Consider the following 19,797-nt stretch of genomic DNA (forward strand, 5'->3'; position numbering starts at 1 on the left):
TAGACATCACATCACATCGCTCTGTTTGCCCTTAGCTAAACCATACCTTTGCTTTGTGCTCAAATGCATGGGTATGATGTATGGTGTTCCTTCTGAATAGTCTGCCCCTGCTAATTTTCAGTAAGTATCCACATAATCTTAATTTGATCCAGAATATAGAATTACATCAGATATAACTACTATTCATCAGAAAATAGGATAAAAATATCAGAAAATGTTGAAACTTAGAAATATTTTTGTTACTCATTTTAGATTTGATATTTAGATTATCAGCAGTGTTGCCTCACCTCTTCATTTAAGACTTTACGTTTGTTATTTGTTAATTTGTTAAAACCTTTATTACACAAGTATAAAATTATTTTCACTGACTTCATAGTATTTTGAAAAACCAACAAGCAAGATTGTTGCTTTTTTCTAAAATGGAGAAAAAATTCAATGAGAATTTCATGTCTTGATGAATCGGACCTCTGGACAGTTTTTCACTTTGACTCAGTCCATCTTAGATTGATCATGGCCCAGAGACGGTATCATCTTCTTTGCTCGATTTTGTTCACAAGTTTTTCTTTGCATCTCGATATGTATTTGTGTAACTGTACCCCCTGACAATGGTTTTCAGAAATATTCCTGAGCCCATGCAATTATTTCCACCCTAAAAGTAGGAGACTTTTGAGTAGACCCTGAAAACACTATATATGATAATGTCTGTTTGACCTGGAATAGAAATGCTTTCGTACCTTTATGTGAAATTTGACGCTTGAACCTTTCTTAAACCCACGCTGTTTCATGTTTTGCATCAACTTAACTCCAAACTGATTTATTTGTTAGTATATATAAAAAAAGTATGATCCAAGCATGTTCTAAAGTTGTTGCCAGTTTTTTTTTCTTTGTCATAGACCTCTGGGTATAAAATCAAAACTTACAACAGAGGGAGACCAGAATTTTCCTGTGGACTTTGCCACAACACATCTTGAAATAATCAGCGAGCCAGGGAGACCTGTCAGCCAGGAAGGAGCACTCCTAGTGGGGCAAGACGAGCTGGGGGAGTTAGGGTCGTCATGGAGCCTCTTTGTCTCTCCCTACACACCAGTCTCTGTGCTTTGCTTTGTCTCTTGCCTTGTCAGTGACTGAACAGAAGGCTCAATACTTGTAGACGCTAACAAGTTTATCAAAGAGATGGCAGGTGAACAAGTTGGACTAGACCAGAGAAGAATAGGAGAAGGACCTCTACTTCTTTTCGTTCGCTTGTATGTGTGTTTAGCCACCTGTCTGTTTATTTCTCCATAAGGCAACTGTCTGCTTTGGGAGTCAGATGGATTAGGAGTATCTCTGTAGTGTTTGCATTTTGTGTATGTGTTTAGGGTGGTTAGGTTCTACCTGACTAGGAAAAGGTGACAAAGGGATTTATGTGAAGACAGACATCTGCCTCTATAAGTTTACTTAGTCAGGAGAAAGTTAAGAGGCAATTCATGACTTGAGTAAAAGACCTAAAATACAACAAAGAACTTTATAAGTAGATGCAATTTCATGGACATATTGTTGTGAGTCATATAAGAGCCAATTATACTTATTGTAAGAAAAATTCAAGGTTATAAAAAACTAAGGGTTGTGAGTAGATATGATGTGGTAATCCACTGATTGTCGTGGTTGTGGTCTTTGAGGACTTTACCGTAGTGTGCACAATGACTCTATCTTTGCCCGGAAGCCCCACACGGGAAATTATATCAATTCCAGGAAAAAGCATGGAAAGGAGGCCATGTATACAACACAAGAACACAATTGATTAGGTTGCTGTAACCTTGGTTTTACCCTGTGTGCACTGAAACCACGAAGACCATACTTAAAGATGTTGAAGCGTGTGGAGTAGTGGTGCAAAAAAAACCCCACAAGGCATGTCTGATTCATTTGAAAATGTATTTGATTCCCAAATTTCAAAACAATTTATTGATTCACACTTCAGAAATGCATTGCCACTGTGACTATTGTGTTGTATGCCTCTTCCCTTGAAGCCACAACTCCACCAAGACCATTTATAGTTTTGTCTTCAACAACTGTGGAGCCTTTTGCTCCCTCTAACTATTTCTTCATCATTCTTTTATGTGTGGCTCAGCCTGGATCATTAACAGCTGCAATCTGATTCTGATCTTTTTATCTTTCAATCTCTGTTCCTTATGCCTGTCTGCACCCCTTAGTCACCTTGGCAACCTGCATCATTACCATTGCTCTCCTGCTCTTTATCTCTCTTTGTTTGCTTTATTCCTGGTATGATCCACATTACCCGGACCTTCGATAAACAATTTCTCTGCCTGCTTGTCTCTGCCTCCACAGGACACTCAGTCCACCAGTGTTCTGCCGGATGACAGCGGGTCGGTCTTGATGGATGACACCTCCAGCCAATGGTCAGCTGTGGCTGACACTGAGGAGGAGAGAAAAAGTGCCTTAGAGAAAAGCATGTAAGTGTTTCAACAGTACAGACATTCAAACACCTTCAGTGTAATTAACCTTTTAAAACAATTCTCATTGCAATATTGTCATCATGTATTCTCAAAACAAATGTCCTGGGAGGATTTAACCACAAATGCTGCTGAAAATGTTTTCCAGCTGGTTGTTACAAGAGTATAAAAACAAAGTGATCGGGTTGATGGTCATTATGTTGGATACATCCTCTGTGCCAAATGTCAGTCTAGAATACATCAATATATTCAGCCAAAGTCACAAACATCTTTTTAATTTTTCTGCAAGATTAAGAACAAACAAACTCCAGTTTCAAAACAACATTCCTACTTGTGAACAACCAAGTCATCCTGAGGATTATCCAAGAATATTTGTTTATTAAGACAGAATAAACCTTTTTTACAGGCAGTGTATGGCTGTGTCACATTAGGAAAAACACAGCTGTAAATGCTAGAATTAATGGTGACAGAATTGCATTCAGCTGCCTCAGTTTTAAGGTCTTGCAGTTGTGCATTCTGGTTCAGTGGAAGCGTTGTGTCTGACTGGGACACTTGAAATGATCAAAGTTAACATATTGCTGGTTCTTTTTCTATTATGACTCAACAAACCCGATGTTAAAACAAAGCTCATAAAGGAACAAATTTTAAATGGTAAGTTCTCCCACATCCTCAACCAGCAACACAGAGGAGCCACACTATCACCATAGCTTCAAGATATGCATTATTTAGTTTAAGTGAATATTTTTGACAAAATATAAAGAGACTAGGGTGTGTGCCTGTTGTCACAGGCATGTTTTCTGAATTTATCTGACTTTATCTGTGAGGTCACAAATCAAACATGAAAGCCCAGGCTGTGCATTTGATAGTGTTGCTTAGCAACAGGGTTGGCTTTGCCCATTGTTGTACACTAACGATAACCCATAGAATAGCAGAAGATACAGAAATTAGTCCCAAGACACTGCACTCTTTTGGCTCTCCAGTAATACACGGTTGGATTAGATCAGAAGAATGGCTACAGAGAAAGGCAAAGAAAAGAGACAAATATTCACTCATTTATTTTCCATACTTGCTTTATCTTTTATGCGGTTGAGTGGTTGGATGGGTTGTGCTAGAGCCTATCCCATCTATCCTGTGACAGGTTGCCAAGACAGAAGATGGATAAAAAGGGAAATAATCCCAATTTATTATAGATATACCCTCCAGTTCTTCTAGAGGTCTCTTGTTCACAGGAATGGAATATATGTATTAATGGACGAAAGTATATGAACAAATATTAAAGGAAATATTAAGTCACTTGGCATAACTGTCACAGAAACTGAGGTATAACAATTTTAAATTAAGGTGCCCAACCAGAACTTGCTGGGGCTTTCAGCCTCTCACAATCCTCTACTGCTACTTTCAGTTAGTGGAGGGTTTAAGCTAATTTCAAACTCTGGCATCTGAGCCTTGTTCTTAAAGACGCTGTTGAAAGTCACTGAAAACATGGAGTGCATATTATGCGTGTTCAGCTGATCTGCTGTTCGCTGAATTAAATAACTTTGCAAGCTCTGTAAAGTCGTTGTAGTTTTTTGATTGGAAGTGCACCAGCTGAATGCTGTCTCTATTTTCCCTTTAACTTTCACCAAATTCACCAAATAATGTTGCTATTTTCAGGAATTTGAAATCAAATGGAAATGTGTTCTAATTCTTATTCTGGAAAAGGTGACAAGAAAAAGCTATTTAAAAGTGTTATTATGGGTTTAAATCTTAATACTAATCTTTTTTCATTGATGTCTTCACAGGTATGTACTGCAGGAGCTTATTGAGACAGAGAAGCACTATGTGGCAGACCTGGGGCTCATAGTGGAGGTAAAACTCAGTCTGCCAGCTAAGAATACACAATCTGTACTGACACAGTCATCCAGCCAGTCTGTCAAAGAGAGCTCTAAATCCTAATCATCACAATCCCTCCACTTTGCTTAACACTTTGGTCTGCCTCTATCCCTCCGTCTCCAGCCTTAAGCAGATTTTATGAATTATAAGCTTGAGGAGTATTATGTTGCAGGGCATTCAATCTCCTGTTGCCTTAAATAACAGCAGATATTTTGGTTCAGAGAAGAACTGTAGCCATCTGAAAGATAATAAAAGCTCAGTAATATCTGGTGTGTTATTGCTGCTCTTTGGTGTAACAACTTAGCTTTGTGGTATTGCTAAGAACATTTTTTTTATGGAATGAACAGGCAAACATCAGCAACTCTGTCCTTCCTTGCAGGGCTACATGGCCACAATGAGCTCTAGAGGTGTGCCAGAGGACATGAAGGGAAAAGACAAGATTGTTTTTGGGAACATTCATCAAATATTTGACTGGCATAAAGAGTGAGTCCATTATTTGTAAAAACATATTTTTTGAGAAATGTGTTTCAAATGCAGATAAGGTGAAAGGAAAACAGAAGATCTGCATAGTAGTGTGTTTCTATCTGAGTGGAAGACAAAAGAACAAAAGTTCAGGAGGCAAATCTCAACTTCCTCTTTGGGGGGGTGATTGTGTTTGTGTGTGTGTGTTTTCTCCCCTTAGCTACTTCCTGGGAGAGCTGGAGAAGAGTTTGGCAGAGCCAGAGAGGCTGGCTCAGCTCTTTATTAAACATGTGAGTATGACTACCATCCAGGCAGACACACACTTAAACATGCACACCAGCCTATGCCTACTTGTGTTGTTTGGGATGAAGGTAAACAGAAAAGGCAAAAACACACAGAGCTCCTGTTTATATACCGTAGCTCTTTCCTCCTCTCTCAGCTGCCAGCTTAGCTCCTTCCACTTCCCTGTTACTGATACGTCTCAGTCGGGCTGTGTTTTTACAACCGCACACACTGATAATACATACACACACACACACACACACACACACACACACACATACTGGCTGATCTGGGCTGGATTGGTCAGGAAACACCACAGAGCAGTCAGAGAAAGCAACAAGAATAACAACATGAAAAACAAATATTCGGCTCTGTTTCTTTTATGTAAAAGCTTTTTTCAAGCCAAAACTCTGACCTACTTCTTCCTACATATGCCTGTTTGAAAACGAAGCAAAAACATGTGCAGCAAAAAATTCATGGTTAGCTATATTGTTCTTGGAACTGAATAGAAACATAGAGTATAGGGTCACCCAGGACTTATCCGGGGAGCAAAATTAGATTTATTTATATTGGTTAAGTGGTGGCACATGCAGAATAGGTAGACACGATGGGTAACTTGACCGGCTTGGCTTTGCTTCTTGTTTAAGAGTAATTAAGTAAAAAAACTCTGTTTTTTGCTATATTCACTCTCCCTTATCACAGCTCTTTCAACATCCAACGAGGCTCGGCCCACTGGAAAGTCTAACTTAAAAAGCCTGTGGGAGAAAAAAGAAACTTGTAACCAAATCTAAGTATGGTGTCAAACAGTTAAAACAAGCAGATTGGGAACATGGTCCTAATGAAAAGCAGAAAGCTCAATTCGCTTTTAACAAGAATTGTGTCACCAAGATGCAACATGTGTGCTCACACACATGCAACGTGTAAACGCATATGAACACAGTGCTACACAGGGTTGCTAGACACAGACAGCAGTCTCCCTCATATTTCAGCAGTGGCTGTCTGGATTGCTACATGTTGTCCATACATGTTGTCCCAGGTTACAGAGCCACGCAGCCTGTTGCTAGGTGCAGTCTCATATCGATAGGCTGTCAAAGGCTCTGGTTACACTGTGAGTAACCTGAGTAAATTATACATAACCTGATGCTCATTTACATGTAGATCCATTAGTTCTCTCAGAACTGCCACATCTTCACTCCCATGCCAATTAGTCACAGAAGAGTAGGCGCTACCAGACAGAGTCAGCATCAAAGGCACTGCACTCTGAGACAAATCATTATTGCTCTGCTTCTTTTCATCCCAAACAGCAACCAGAGAAACTACACACTGAGAGCGGTTTCTTTTGCTCACTTTCAGGGGCATTTACGTGTACTTGTAATGATATCAAAGATGCTTTTTTCTCACATTGAAGCTTGCATTAAGGTATTTTCGTGTTTGCTATTGTGGTACAGCAACAAAACCAAAAATACCACAATGAAAAGACATACACAACATGTCACAAATCATAACGAATAAAGGAACTCTGTCATGTTATAACGGAATAGAAAAATATTTTACAAAACTGAAACAGAAAACACATCAGCACAGTGAAAAAACACCACATTTTACAGAACAAATCTGCAAATGAGGGTTGGCTTATTAATACAACATCTCAGGAAACATGATCAATTTAACAGACCACCAAGACATTTCACTGAGCAAAGGATTTTGTAAAAACATAACCAAAGACAAAAGAGAGAAACACAATCGTTAAGATGAATGAGAATATATTTCCTGATATGTCGTGTTGCTGTGTTTTCTGCAACGTTGACATTTAGAATTTAGTTATGTGTGATGGGTTTTTGGTTTTGATGTTGTATTTTATCTAATCTTTCTGCATTTTACACTCAGAGTCACCGCAGCTTTTGCTAATTTGTAACAAAAGGATTTTGTGACGTGATGCTTGTTTGGCTTGTGTTGCAGGAGAGGCGCCTACATATGTATGTTGTGTACTGTCAGAACAAGCCCAAGTCGGAACACATCGTCTCAGAGTATATTGAGACTTATTTTGAGGTGAGAAATGTTCAACATCTACCTTTTTAACCATTTTTAAAGCAAACAATATGTAGTCTGTTTTTAGTGGAAGTTTTGTCTGACCAGCAGTCACCTGCTTCTCAAGACAGGTTAAAAAGGCGTTAAAAAGAGTATGCATGCCTGTCTCAATGTGTATCATTACAGTAGACATAATACATAGCCGTGCTGATTGCTTTGAGCTGCCACTTCATTTTCATTGACAGTAAACACAAGACAAATGGTCATATACAGTATAATCCTCACACTTTATTGTCTTAGGGTGATTATAGGAGCCATTGGATGCTGTGTTTTGTGCTGTGGCTGTCATGTTGACTGGTGTCTGTTGTGTCTGTCTCCGCTGTCAGGAGCTTCGGCAGCAGCTGGGTCACCGGCTGCAGCTCAATGACCTACTCATCAAACCTGTCCAGAGGATCATGAAGTACCAGCTTCTGCTCAAGGTGAAAAATGGAACACGGCTGTGCTGCTGACCACACACCAGCACCTATACACATCATACTTTGCAGCAGCGTCTGCCGTGGAGTTGTAAACATATAAGCTCATGTAAACACCCTGTGTGCATGAACACTCATGACACACACTAAATGTCTGCTCAGGCAATTTTTTGTCAGAGTCGAAGAGGCAAATTACACAATTAGACTCCCTTCCTACAAGAGGATTTAAACAATATTATGTACAAGTCTTTGAAGGTGATCATAAAATTACATTCCTGGTATAAAACTTTGGCTGAATTTAAAACTTTGCCCTTTAGCACTCTAATGAAAGGTGAGTTCAACACCCATAAATACTCCTCCAGATGTGCTCACCTCACTTTGGGCTGTAAATCTCAAATGCTCTTGTGACCATGCTGTGTTTATTTCAACAGGACTTCCTTAAGTATTACACCAAAGCAGGGATGGACACGGAGGAGTTAGAGGTGAGTGTCTCGATGGAGAAACATATGTTTAAAAAATCGCTTTTGTGTGTGCAGAACAGTCTTGTATATTAAAACTCACTTTTGTTTTGTAAACAGAAAGCAGTAGAAGTTATGTGCTTTGTGCCAAAACGTTGCAATGACATGATGAATGTGGGCAGATTACAAGGCTTTGAGGTAAGTCTCAGGACTGTTGCCCTGACAATGTTCCTGCTGAATATTCAGCCCAAGTGAAAACCACAGGCTAACTATTTCCTCTGTTTTGTTTGTGTACCAGGGGAAGATCACAGCCCAGGGCAAACTGCTCCAGCAAGACACCTTCACTATTACTGAGCAGGACAGCGGCTTCCTGTCTCGAGCCAAGGAGAGACGAGTCTTCTTGTTTGAGCAGCTGGTCATCTTTAGCGAGCCTATTGACAGGAAGAAAGGCTTCTTGCTCCCTGGGTACACCTTTAAGAACAGCATCAAGGTGGGTGCTTATTTATCCTTTGTGAAACCACCCAGGACGTGTTAATAAAACACAGTCATGAGAAAGCACATCTCACTCCCAGGTTATGAGTTACACAACCTATTCAAGTAATTCTTCTTCCCAACTCAGTATGTTATATAATTCCTCAGTGTGGACTTTTTAGAGGCTCATATGTGTTATTTAACAAGCAACTCAGCAGGATGAACTCCTCCCAGGTGCAAGTCAGATGTGATGTGTTCCAGGTGAGCTGCCTGGGGGTGGAGCCCAGCGTGGATGGTGACGATGCACGCTTTGTTTTGACTTCACGCAACCCTGATGGGAGTGTGGTGCGCTTTCAGCTGCAAGCATCCTCCCCTGAGATCTGCAGGGCCTGGGTCAATGATGTGGTTCAGATCTTGGAAAGTCAGCGCAACTTCCTCAATGGTAAGATCCATCTGAGCTCTAGAGACTCCACAAAGACCATCTGTTTATCCTGTTTATTCAGTATGTGTGAACTCACTTACAGTGCATGCTGTTGATTCAGCATTAGTCTAGATCAATTTTCTTCTTTGGTGTAGTATTTATATGAAAACCCAGTAAAGCTAGAGAGAGTACTGACAGGTCAAATTATGTAATAGTAAGTATAATGTTTTGCTGCAGTCAGTCAAATTCTAACACACAGCATGCTGATAGAATATTTATTCACGTTTCAATCTTTTTTTCAGTATTTACATTTTGATTAAAAAAATTCCCCTTTTGTAGTGTATTTAGGTGTATCAGATTTTCAGAAGTGTTTAAATTCAATTTAATTTCATCTATATTTTCATTCATAAAGGGCCACCTCAAAGATACAATCCAATTCAAGCCACGTAGAATCCAATTCCTGTATTTCAATTATAATCCGATCAGATCAAGTTAATTAAATTGCAAATTAGTCCAATTCATACATACAAAGCCAATTAAAAAAAAAAGTAGCCTAGCTAAGGAAACCAACAGATTGCACAGAAACGTCTCTTTTATCCAATCTCTCACCCTGAGCATGCACAAGGAGACGGTGGGAAGGTACAAAACTCCCTTTTAAAAGGAAGTAACCTTTGGAAGAACCAGACTCAGGAAGGGTGGCCATCCGCCTCAACCAGCTGGGGTTTGAGAGAATAGGAAAGAGGGGCCAACAAACACCATAACACCATTCAAAGGATACCTGCTGAGAAAGAGAAACACAAGTTAATGACAACAATAATGTCATATGTGCATAGAGAAAAAAGAGAGCAGAGTAAGGAATGGTGCATCATGGGAAGTCCCCCAACAATGTAGGCCTAGAGCAGCTTAATTATGGGATGTTTCAGGGTCACTTGAGCCATCCCTAACTATAAGCTTTGTTAAAAATGAAAGTTTTAAACCTAATCTTAAAGAGAGAGAGTGTCTGTTTCTCAGGGGTTAGGGTTTCCCCTTTCTGAGCCCATGCAATACAGAATACCATAGACATGGAGCTGTAAAGCATTGTGAATTCAAGATTTACAATATTTGCATAAATCATAAGTACTTCAGAGATTTATAAATTGTCATGCATGATTGTAGAGATTTCTGTATCGTTAAAGTCTCATAAGTGCATTATAGTGTCTTATAAATGTGCTTATGCTGCACAGAAAGGTTCACCAAACCTTATATGAATGGCTCATAATACACGAAAAGTTTATTCAATTATCAATTCTTACTCTAAACAATGGATTACATTATAGAATAGCATTTACTGTTATTATGACATCAAAATATGTCTTTGTGACATAAATAACTTTTAACAATTACCATCCACTAATTGAATATATGTCTTTGCCTTCTTCCAACAAATAAGAGCTGAATCCCCCTATTGCAAAACTGTATAAACCTACTATACCTCTGTTCTTTTTTTCAGCCTTACAGTCACCTATAGAGTATCAACGGCGAGAGAGCAAGTCCAATAGTCTGGGCCGCTGCATGAGGCCCCCTCTGTCTGCTGCCAGTGCCCTGCGGCCCCACTCGTCTGCCTCTATTGACCGTCATAAGCTGCCCTCCCTCCACTCTCACAACACCTCTCTGCCCGCGCTATACCTTCCGAGCCAAGGCCAGAGCCAAGGACCCAGTGAGACATACTCACTGAGGGATGTAGGTGTCCTCAGCTTTAACTCACTATGCGCAGTGACATCAGCCTGGAATAACTGCCCACTAAAGCACTGTATTTCTGTTTATAAGATCCCTGTTATTCCTGCTTATCGCTTAATATTTTGTGGTTGCTGGACTAGTATGTGGCAAAAATTAAAAACAGCTAATTGCTTTGTGTGCATGCACTGCAGTACTGAGTGACTCACCTGTTCTAACCTGCATCTGCAGGGAACTGTGGTCCAGCCATGCCCTGCTGACTCCCACAATGTTTCTCCATCACACATCCGGCTGGGCTTCACTGATCAGCCAAACTGTCAAGCTGTGTCAAATGGACTCTACACCCCAACCACCCAAGGTGCACAGGTAGTGTATATGCATGTGTTTAGTTACATTTAGGGGCCTTTGTGTTATGAATTCAGTCTTTACCGTTAATCAAAAGATGAAAATCTTTTAAATTATGTTCATTTATATATACATACATGCTGCAAATGGATTTATCGATAATAAAAGGTGTCATTTCCCCCCTATTGAAATAAGAAGGAACTAACATTTGGTTGAAATAGCTGAGGGAAATTACTAATTGATTTTAGAAGATCCGTTTGGAAAATAACAACATTCTCAAAGAATATCTATCAGCAATAGAAGTATCCTGCTGGTTGCCTTTAGATTAGCATCAGCAATATGACCCTCTGTCATCACTGGGCTCTTGTCCTCAGAGGCACTGTGCTGATGGATGAAGTTGTTGTGCTCCACCTCTGTCTCTGTTTACTTAGGCTGGATTGGCTTGCAAGAAAACAAACAGGAAATAGGATAAGTCAGATGAGGAAGTTAGCGAGAGATGCTTATCAAATGCACATAATCACTGCCCATACTCATGCTCTGTTATAAGCATGCTGATGGGCCAGTGGATGTTTTCAGATTGCGGCTGTTAAAGAAAAATTCTGGAAATACGAATGATTTTTAGTCATTTTCCTTAAAGAGCATGAGCAACGAAGCATAATTACTGAGTGTAATTTTTTTGATGGAATGAAAATAAATGGTGTGTCTGAAGTGAAAGTGTTTGTTTGACGTATGATGAATGTTCCCCGTTTCCCCAGCAGAGAGCAGGAGAGGGCTGCCGCAGGGGTCAGACTGCTGAGGCTGGAAACCAGGCTCCTCTGTCGGGCCCCTTAGCTGGGCGACGTCCCAGCAACCTTACCCAGCTCGCTGAAGACGACTTTTGAACTGTATGTCTCTCAGGTCTGGAGGACAGCAGCTATTTTTACAGCTGTGATGACAACACTTGTCCGCTGTTTATGCTAGGATGGATCCTTACCTGGTTCAGTCATGAATTCTGGAGGATTATGAAGGAACCTGATTTATGAAGGAATTGTGGCTGCAAATAAGAAAACTGTGCGGCTCGTTTTTAAAGAGCCACTCAGAGGGAGGTGATATGACCTTGATCACCTTCATCAGACATGAACAGCACCAAGCGGATATTACTGGGCTCAGAGTTATAAAACACTCCGTGTTAAGACAATTTCTGCTTTTTAAAGAGTTTGTATTCTACACTAGTCTCTCTTTAAAAGGGCATGGGGAATTTGTTTGATGATTCCATTCCTGACTGGGGCAGTCACTGGAGTTACGTGTGTGCCTGAATTTATGTTTGGGAAATAATGTGCGGACGTGTTTGTGTGCATGAGACAATGCAAGGAGTGGCTCTGGCTCTTCTTGTACCCTGTTAAATCTCTTTTTTTTCTGATGCCCCTCAATGAAGACAAATACAGCTGGATTAATATTTTTTTTATTTCCGTGCTGTAAACTGAGTTTTCCACAAGAACTTTCCTCACTGTAATTTAATCTGAAAGTGTAGAACTTTCTTTGTTGCTACAGTGCTGAGAGCCCCTGTGTGCTCTGATATTCTGTTTGACTGGACTCCCTTTGATCTGGACAAGAAGGCATGAGGGAGCCCCCTGGAGGTTCTTTGTGGGTATGACGTCACCTCAGATTTCTTTTTACTCTTAGGGCAACTCCTGAGGAGTTGCAAATGCATTCAAAGGGCCTGCTGTGCTGACCCAAAGTGCTGCATGCAACATCTCCTTGGTGACTGACTGGCAATGCTACTTTACATAGATCTTTCTTTACAGGATGAAGTGGGTTGCTTGAGATCTCGAGGACAAGAGTCTGCAAAAATGCATTGATTTAAACTAATATGAATAGTTCTAATAATCCACTGTTGTCACGCCAAGGCTGTGCACTATTTCTATAATCTCTGTTAGCTTTTTCCCTCGTGGACTAAATACTGTACAGTGCATACCACAAAACAATCATACTTGTAAGATGAAGAATGTCCCAGGTATGCTAAGAAATTGTACAGTTACAGCTGGTTGTTTCATTGATCTGCATGCTCCCTCTTTATCAACAGTGCCAAAAACAACTGCAGCTCACCACTCAAATGTTTCAGGCTGTTATTTTACAGTTTAGCTTGTCACTAATCTTACAGAACAATTGAAGGTGTTTGCCGCTCTGTCTGGATTTTCAAGCCAAAGTGACAAAACACAGGAGGCCAGATTAGATAAAGGGAAGTGATCCTCTCAGGTCTATTCTTAGATGTGGCCAGCAGAGGTCCCCAAAAGGCTTTCACCTCCAGTTCAGTCAGATCATACAGCTACACCAAAGATTAATAAGCTTCACATTTCAGAGCTCACAGTGAAGCTTCTTAGTAACATGTCCAGAAAACAAACAAACAAAACAAAAATTAAATGTAACGTGTGTTATCAGGTTTTCATGGGAATTACTGATCAAGCAGTTTTGCATGTAACATAAAGGAATACCACTACAGAGATCCAAAGGCGAGGACATAAAACCCAGAGAGGCTTGTTAAATGCCACATTTGACTGAGTAGAAACAGTTGTATAATATCAAATAAAGTGTCTTTTTGAAACCGAATACAACGTTTTGATTCTCTACACTGTTCGTATTTAGTAGTGTAATCAAAAATAATGTTTTTATTTTTATTTATGTTCTTTGACTACTTTATTTAATCAAGTTTACTTGTAGACAGCAAACTGTGAATGTACTACAATGGGCTTTAAAGTCTGTATAGTGTTCTGTAGGTATACTCTGATTACGTAGATATTGGAACTAACATTTTGCTGTGGAGTTTTTAGACTCCACTGTGGGACCTCTGACAAAGACAATGCCTTTTGCTTGCTTTTGGATCCCACTGGAGGAAGTTCAAACAGGATTAGAAACAAAGAGAAGAAACCCCTGGATGAGCAGACATCTGGTTGGCTGCCCTCCGAATAAAGCCCCATTCTGGGCAGTAAAGCAGAGCCCATCGTAACACGGCTGTGATATATGGAGGTTTGGGGCGGGGAGGGTATTAACTTTCACAAGGGTGCAAAATCAAAGGGAGTTCCTGTCACCACTGAGGGGGTCTCAGCAACAGGGGTCCCATTCACAGGGAATTCCTTGCCACTGCCCTCTGTTGCATCTGTTGACTCAATCTTCTCTATTGAGAGAAAGAAAACACTCATTAAAAAGCCACATGACTGTGAACTTGATTGCAGCAGGCGAGACAAACACCCCCATCAATGGGATGAGTATTTACTTTGAGGTGTGAAAATCTTTGAACAGCCCACCATGTTAGGGCTTCTTTAAGGGCTTCTTCCTTCACACAACATCACAATGAGCAGCATTTGTATTCTGAAAGCAATCAAATTATCATTTAAATAAAATGTAAGATCTTTTAGGCGCTCCAGGGCGCTATTAGAAATTCACACATTCATTGGATGAGCCAGTGAGAAGGTAAAAACCACCGGTTCTGGCTGTATATTTCATGTCATAAACAGTTGTCAGGACGTAAGAAAATAACAATATTAGAAACAGGGAATTGTTTCCATGACACTGTTTATTAAAATTTACATGCTGCCAAAACTCCAAATGAAACTGTTCATAATATTTATACATAATTTACAAAGAACTTTAAAATTTAAAATGTTTGCTAATCTGCATGAATGGTGCTTCACATCGCTGCTGAAGAGCAGTCATCCGAGGATCAAAGAGTCTCATGTTTACATGTAAAAAGAAATCCCTACTTTAAATCTGACAAATTTAGAATAAAAATCGAATTATCAACAGTAACACAGGCATGAAGTCATTGTAACTGTAAGCTTGTTGTTTGAAAGGTGAGTTTTTTTCTATAGCAACCTGAGGTTGTACAAAGGCAAACATTTACATTAAACATGACATTTGGACAACATATTAAGGTAAACTTTTTTTAATTTTCTCATATCTGGCAAATCTTTCACATGGATGAAATATTTACAAAAAATAGACTTTCATATTAGTTAAGATTCAAATCAAATTTAAATTGAGAAAGGCAGATAATAAGTTTTGTTCTTGGTGAAATCTGTTGAAAAGTAGCCTGAATGCAGCGGATCGCAATATCACTGAAAAAAGAATTCAAGTTTTCTTTAAAGGTGCATTGTCTCAAACAGCACACCATTATTTCACTCAAAAGTGTACTCACTAAATATGTTTATATGGTTTTCTTTTAATTCAAAAGCAGGGCTTTCAGAGGAAAAGAAATATTTGGGGAGCTTGGCGCTTACCCTCTAGTGCAAACCTATGGCAGTAAGTGTGAGTCACACAGTCTGGTCATTGTTACTTATCATTACTGAGCGGAGGACCACAAAGATTACTCTCTCTTAATATTGGTCAGCAGGGAGTCTGTACTCTGTGAGGGCTGCCCAGATCGGCCCTTCCTGGTTTGGTGGGTCTTGACGTGTTTTGAGAGGTGGTCACTCCTCATGAATCTCTTGCCGCATTGCTGACATCCAAAGCGCTTCTCCCCGGTGTGTGTGCGGAGGTGACGCTGTAGCTCATCAGAACGGGTGAAGCTTTTACCACAGAAAAGCCAGTTACAGATAAAGGGCCTCTCCCCGGCATGCCAGCGCAGATGTGCCTTCAGGTGAGATGTCTTCTTGTACACTTTGCCACATTCTGGGATGTGACAGATGTGCAGTCTCTTCTTCCCAAACTCTAACCCCCCACCATTCGCCTGACAGTTGGGGCATTTGCAGCGTCGGCAGCGGCGTGTGGAGCTCAACAGACCCTTGGAGGTGCCCTGAAGAAGAGCAGCTATCTGTGGCTGGTGACCCAAAACCAGCTGTCTGCCCAGGGAGAAGGGATGGTTGGCAGGGGTGGCGTTAGTTTGGGGTAAGCTCCACCACTGCTGCCCTTCTTCCACATGACCTCCAGACAGGTGATGCCTGGCTGAGGAATTCTGGAGGAAGCTGGGGAAGTTTTGTCCCACACCGTTATGTTGAGGATAATAGGGACTGCTGGTCTGTGGCTGTGAGGACAGCACTTTAACAGGAGAAAGTTCAAAGGAGTAGGATGATGCAGGCTCAGCTGGAGGGGTGAGAGGCAGCTCATGGTGGTGATGATGGGGGTGATGATGATGATGATGACTCAGGCCAGACTGCATGTGTCCAGGGAACTGCACCTTGGGCACTGTGAAGGTCATCTGGTGTGTACTTAGGGCTGTGCTGGGTGCCATCTCATTGCTCCAGAGCTGAAACATTCCAGATGTGGAGCTGACGGTGCCTTCATAGGGGAACTGGGAGCCTTCTGAGCCCATAGTGCTTCCCACCTGCCAGGCCTGGCTGCAGGTGGTGGCCAGGAAGGAGAGGGCGTTTGGTGCTCCCTCTGGAGAGGAGCTGGGTGTCCGGTCCTGTGTGGTGAAACACAAGCACACATCAGGCTACATGTGTCACGATTAGAACATATAAGAGCTTGAATACTTATTTGATATTAAGCATTTATTTGTTTAACTTCGATGAAGATTCAGAAGTTAGACCTGGATGCAATCAAGTAAAATAATGACTAAATTTTAAAACATGTGAATGTTGTTGTTGTTTTTTCTTTTTTCAGTGAAAAATTTACAAATAATTTTATCCCTATAATATATTTCCAGAAATTAAACACACACTCATGTTACCTCGTAAACGGGTCAAAAATCCGACCGCTTTGCGTAAAAAATATAATGGAACAAACCTGTAAAAAGGTGTGCAAAAAGTTGTCAGTCCTTTGAATTGTCAGCGCAGCCATCTGTCCTCGCGCTCCTTCTCCGAGCACCTGCAACACAAACTGTGCCGAGAGGCGACGGCGCACACAATCTGAACTACAGTTGGCGGCGCAGAAGGAAAAGATGCTCACATTCGGGTTTTGGAGAACACCGACACTTAAGCAATACAGACTAAGAAATTCCACTTCTTCAAAAGTCCTGCATTCCACCAGGTAAATAGTTTCACTTCGAATCACTTGGTGTTGAAACAGCCGGATGAAGTTAGTGGCAGAAAGGCGCGCAGCAAATCCGTGCGATCATCTCAAAGGCGCCTGAGCTGCATCTTCTCTTTATAGAGAGTAAAGATCCTCTCAACGGGGTCTCCAGTATGATGCAGGAGAGCCTGTCAATAGAGAGGAGATGAGAGGGAGGAAGGAAGGAGGGGGGCTTGTTAGGTGAAGGGATGGGCTACTCATAATTTCACTCAATTTCAACCAAATGCTGACCCGAGAACAGACTCCTCCTCCAATTGTTCTGGACAAAAAGCTTGAGGCCTGATAAGAATTCTAATTGAATATCTTCTTTACAAAGTGTTACACAGTATCCACTTAACCTTCACTGCCCATCTTGCGTCATGTTCTTTGATTTGAAATCAACACACACAGCAACGATTACGAGTGAAGAAAAGTAACATTATGAGGAGTTAACCTGATTTTCAGCACTTTTCCTCCACATTTTATTAAAGAACTAAATGCTTAGTCTGTTAAAAAGATCTAAGATTTCTAGAGCCACCTAAGTGAGAAATATTTCTCACCCTGGGAGTTGAAGCATTCTGCTTCAGCTCCTTTGTGGGAATTCAATTAAAGATAGAAAAGATAGTTTATTTTTATTTTTGTCAACCATCAGTGATGCAGTGTTAAGTGAAAAGGTGGAATCTGCCGTTAATTCCCAGAAAAAAAACAAATGAAAATCACATATTCAGTCACAAGAGCATATATTTTCCTTTTTTAAATCACTCAGTGCCACAAAAGAGGATGAACATGGAGACTTGGTCTTATTTGCAAAGAGAATGAATGAGTGAATAAATATATGTGCAGTTAAAACATTGTTTGCTTAGAATAAAATGTGAGCATGTCTGCAGCAGCTCAGTTTGGCAGGCACGATGAAACCACACTTGCAGGAAAGTCACAGTATTTTCCCCTCACAAAGCTAATTGATTAAACTCAATCAAAGACTCCTGAGTTCTCACCAGTAGGTGACATATGAAATAGGCTGCCCTGTGTGACATTCTCACATTTCAGGGTTCAAGTAGAGGGCACTTCAGATCTGCTCCATTAAATGCAGATTGAGGCTTAATCTCATTCTGTAAATCTGTTCACCATTACAATGTTAAGAGTTTAAATCCAGGCTGGGAACCTGTTTCTCATGTTAATTCCTGGTTCCTCGCTTATCTACTCCTCACAATTTTCCAGGCTGTGATCCCTAAATAAACATGCCCTGAGGAGAAGCAACCTAAAATTAACAAAAGGAGTACATATATTTGATCTGCAATACAACATTTATTTTATTCCACCAAAGCCTTGATTATATGATGAGTTTTAAAAAACAAATGTGTCAAGATAATCATGCAACTGTATAATTTGGTTGAGGCCTTTTTCTAAGTTAAGGTGAACAGGCAGCATGCATCTTAGGCCGTGTTCTTGTGTTTCACGGTGAGAATTATTCCAGACTCAAAATGATGTGCAGCTTGGCTTCAGCTACAGTCTGTTAATAAAACATTGCGTTTATTTCGGGTGGTGGCTAAACCTTTTTCTAAATTACAAAATGTTTCCCATGTTTCTTTCTTAAAATACAAATTTGGCTGATTTTTTTTTTGACAAGCCGACTGACATCTGCAGATTGAAACTGCAGTTTGATAATGATAGAAATACACAGATTTAATATATTTTTTTTATCATAAATTCCCTCCTATTTGGATTAAATTTCATAGGCACAACAACATTGAGGAATATCAGTCTAACTCTTAAGTCAAGTGAACAATTTGGATGAGAGAAAACAGCAATAAAGGATACGATTGACTAGGACATAAAAACAGAAGTGTATGTTGGAGGAAGAGGTGTACTGTGTCTCTGGTTTATTACGGAGCAGAAGTTGTTAATTACCCTGATTCTTATTTCCTGTCCCCTCTCCCCACGCCACCCCACCCCCACTGTACTGCCTCCCAGATGAGTGTCTTTGAAGTGCAAAGTACTCTCTCCTCACTTTGAACTGTGAAAACAATGCTCATGTGGTGGTGCTTACCTTCCCCATGTTACCTCATTTAAATAGACCTGGATAAGGCTTCCACAGCATTCAAGGGAAAACTAATTTCCAGAGAAAGAGGTCCCTGTGTTCATTAAACAGCTGGTGAGACTGCCGGTAATCAGGCCCGCTCCGTCACGCGCCGCACAGTGCTCTGACTGGGTGGCTACCAGCAGCTTCAAAACTGACACAGACTTAAATCCCAACAAGATGATGCAGATGTTATCACGCACCTATTTCTCGACAGCAAGTGCATCCAAGAAAATAAAACAACAGGTTTTAAATCTCTGTGGGGGTTTTCGTGTTCTGAAATTTTCCCACCTTGGAAGAGTTTTCATCTTCTGCCCATATGCTTCACAAATAGTGTTGTTTGTGTTGCAGACACAATCGTACTCTGAAACTCTGAGCATTGAATATTCAAGTGGGTACTCAAGCTGTTTTTTTTTTTTTAATCATGCCTGGGGGGGTAGTTTAAAAGCCTTAGATCACTAAATTGTCCCAGCTGTCTTGACCATCTGTACTCTAAAAGAGCCGCCACAGAGGAGAGCAGCCTTTGTGCTGGTGGCCATGTCAAAAAGCCAGTTTTACAGCACGGTGCTGACTCAATAGCCCTCATGTGACAAATGTGGCCTAATGGAGGAGACAGACAGACAACATGTAAAAGCCTTCTGCTAACTATGGGGCATCACTCTTTAACTATTCACCAAGCAGAGATTGGACAAGATGGAGTATAATTACCTTGACACTTGGTTTCTTTGGGAGGAAGAAACAACAGCAACAGCTGGCCTTTACAGTTCAACAACTGGGTGCC

The 19,797-nt window shown here is 40.6% G+C and overlaps 2 protein-coding genes across 6 annotated transcripts in view; one reads left to right on the forward strand and one right to left on the reverse strand.

The window, feature by feature from the left end:
• The window catches only part of arhgef25a (Rho guanine nucleotide exchange factor (GEF) 25a), a 46,392-nt gene extending 32,759 nt beyond the window's left edge, over positions 1-13,633 (forward strand). For 2 of the 5 annotated variants that reach the window (XM_072366465.1, XM_072366469.1), the window contains 13 exons: positions 2,326-2,450; positions 4,232-4,298; positions 4,702-4,805; positions 5,005-5,074; positions 7,026-7,115; positions 7,481-7,573; positions 7,999-8,049; positions 8,146-8,223; positions 8,324-8,515; positions 8,758-8,938; positions 10,407-10,636; positions 10,862-10,996; positions 11,731-13,633. In XM_072366465.1, coding sequence (XP_072222566.1) covers positions 2,326-2,450; positions 4,232-4,298; positions 4,702-4,805; positions 5,005-5,074; positions 7,026-7,115; positions 7,481-7,573; positions 7,999-8,049; positions 8,146-8,223; positions 8,324-8,515; positions 8,758-8,938; positions 10,407-10,636; positions 10,862-10,996; positions 11,731-11,856 — 1,542 coding nt within the window. In that variant the 3' untranslated portion in view covers positions 11,857-13,633. The remainder of the gene's footprint in view (positions 1-2,325; positions 2,451-4,231; positions 4,299-4,701; positions 4,806-5,004; positions 5,075-7,025; positions 7,116-7,480; positions 7,574-7,998; positions 8,050-8,145; positions 8,224-8,323; positions 8,516-8,757; positions 8,939-10,406; positions 10,637-10,861; positions 10,997-11,730) is intronic. The other 3 variants (XM_072366467.1, XM_072366468.1, XM_072366466.1) reach the window with 3 other exon arrangements.
• Positions 13,634-14,546: 913 nt separating this feature from the next.
• On the reverse strand, positions 14,547-17,020 carry sp5l (Sp5 transcription factor-like). Its single transcript, XM_072367183.1, has 2 exons — positions 16,676-17,020; positions 14,547-16,352 (listed from the first exon to the last, which is right to left on the reverse strand). Exons 1-2 carry the CDS (start codon positions 16,727-16,729, stop codon positions 15,315-15,317), a joined length of 1,092 nt encoding a protein of 363 aa, XP_072223284.1. The 5' UTR covers positions 16,730-17,020; the 3' UTR covers positions 14,547-15,314.
• Between the last annotated feature and the right edge of the window lie 2,777 nt (positions 17,021-19,797).

This window comes from Leuresthes tenuis, unplaced genomic scaffold, assembly GCF_036924035.1.
Source record: "Leuresthes tenuis unplaced genomic scaffold, fLeuTen1.0.hap1 SCAF_16, whole genome shotgun sequence".
In the NCBI taxonomy this organism is placed as follows: domain Eukaryota; kingdom Metazoa; phylum Chordata; class Actinopteri; order Atheriniformes; family Atherinopsidae; genus Leuresthes; species Leuresthes tenuis.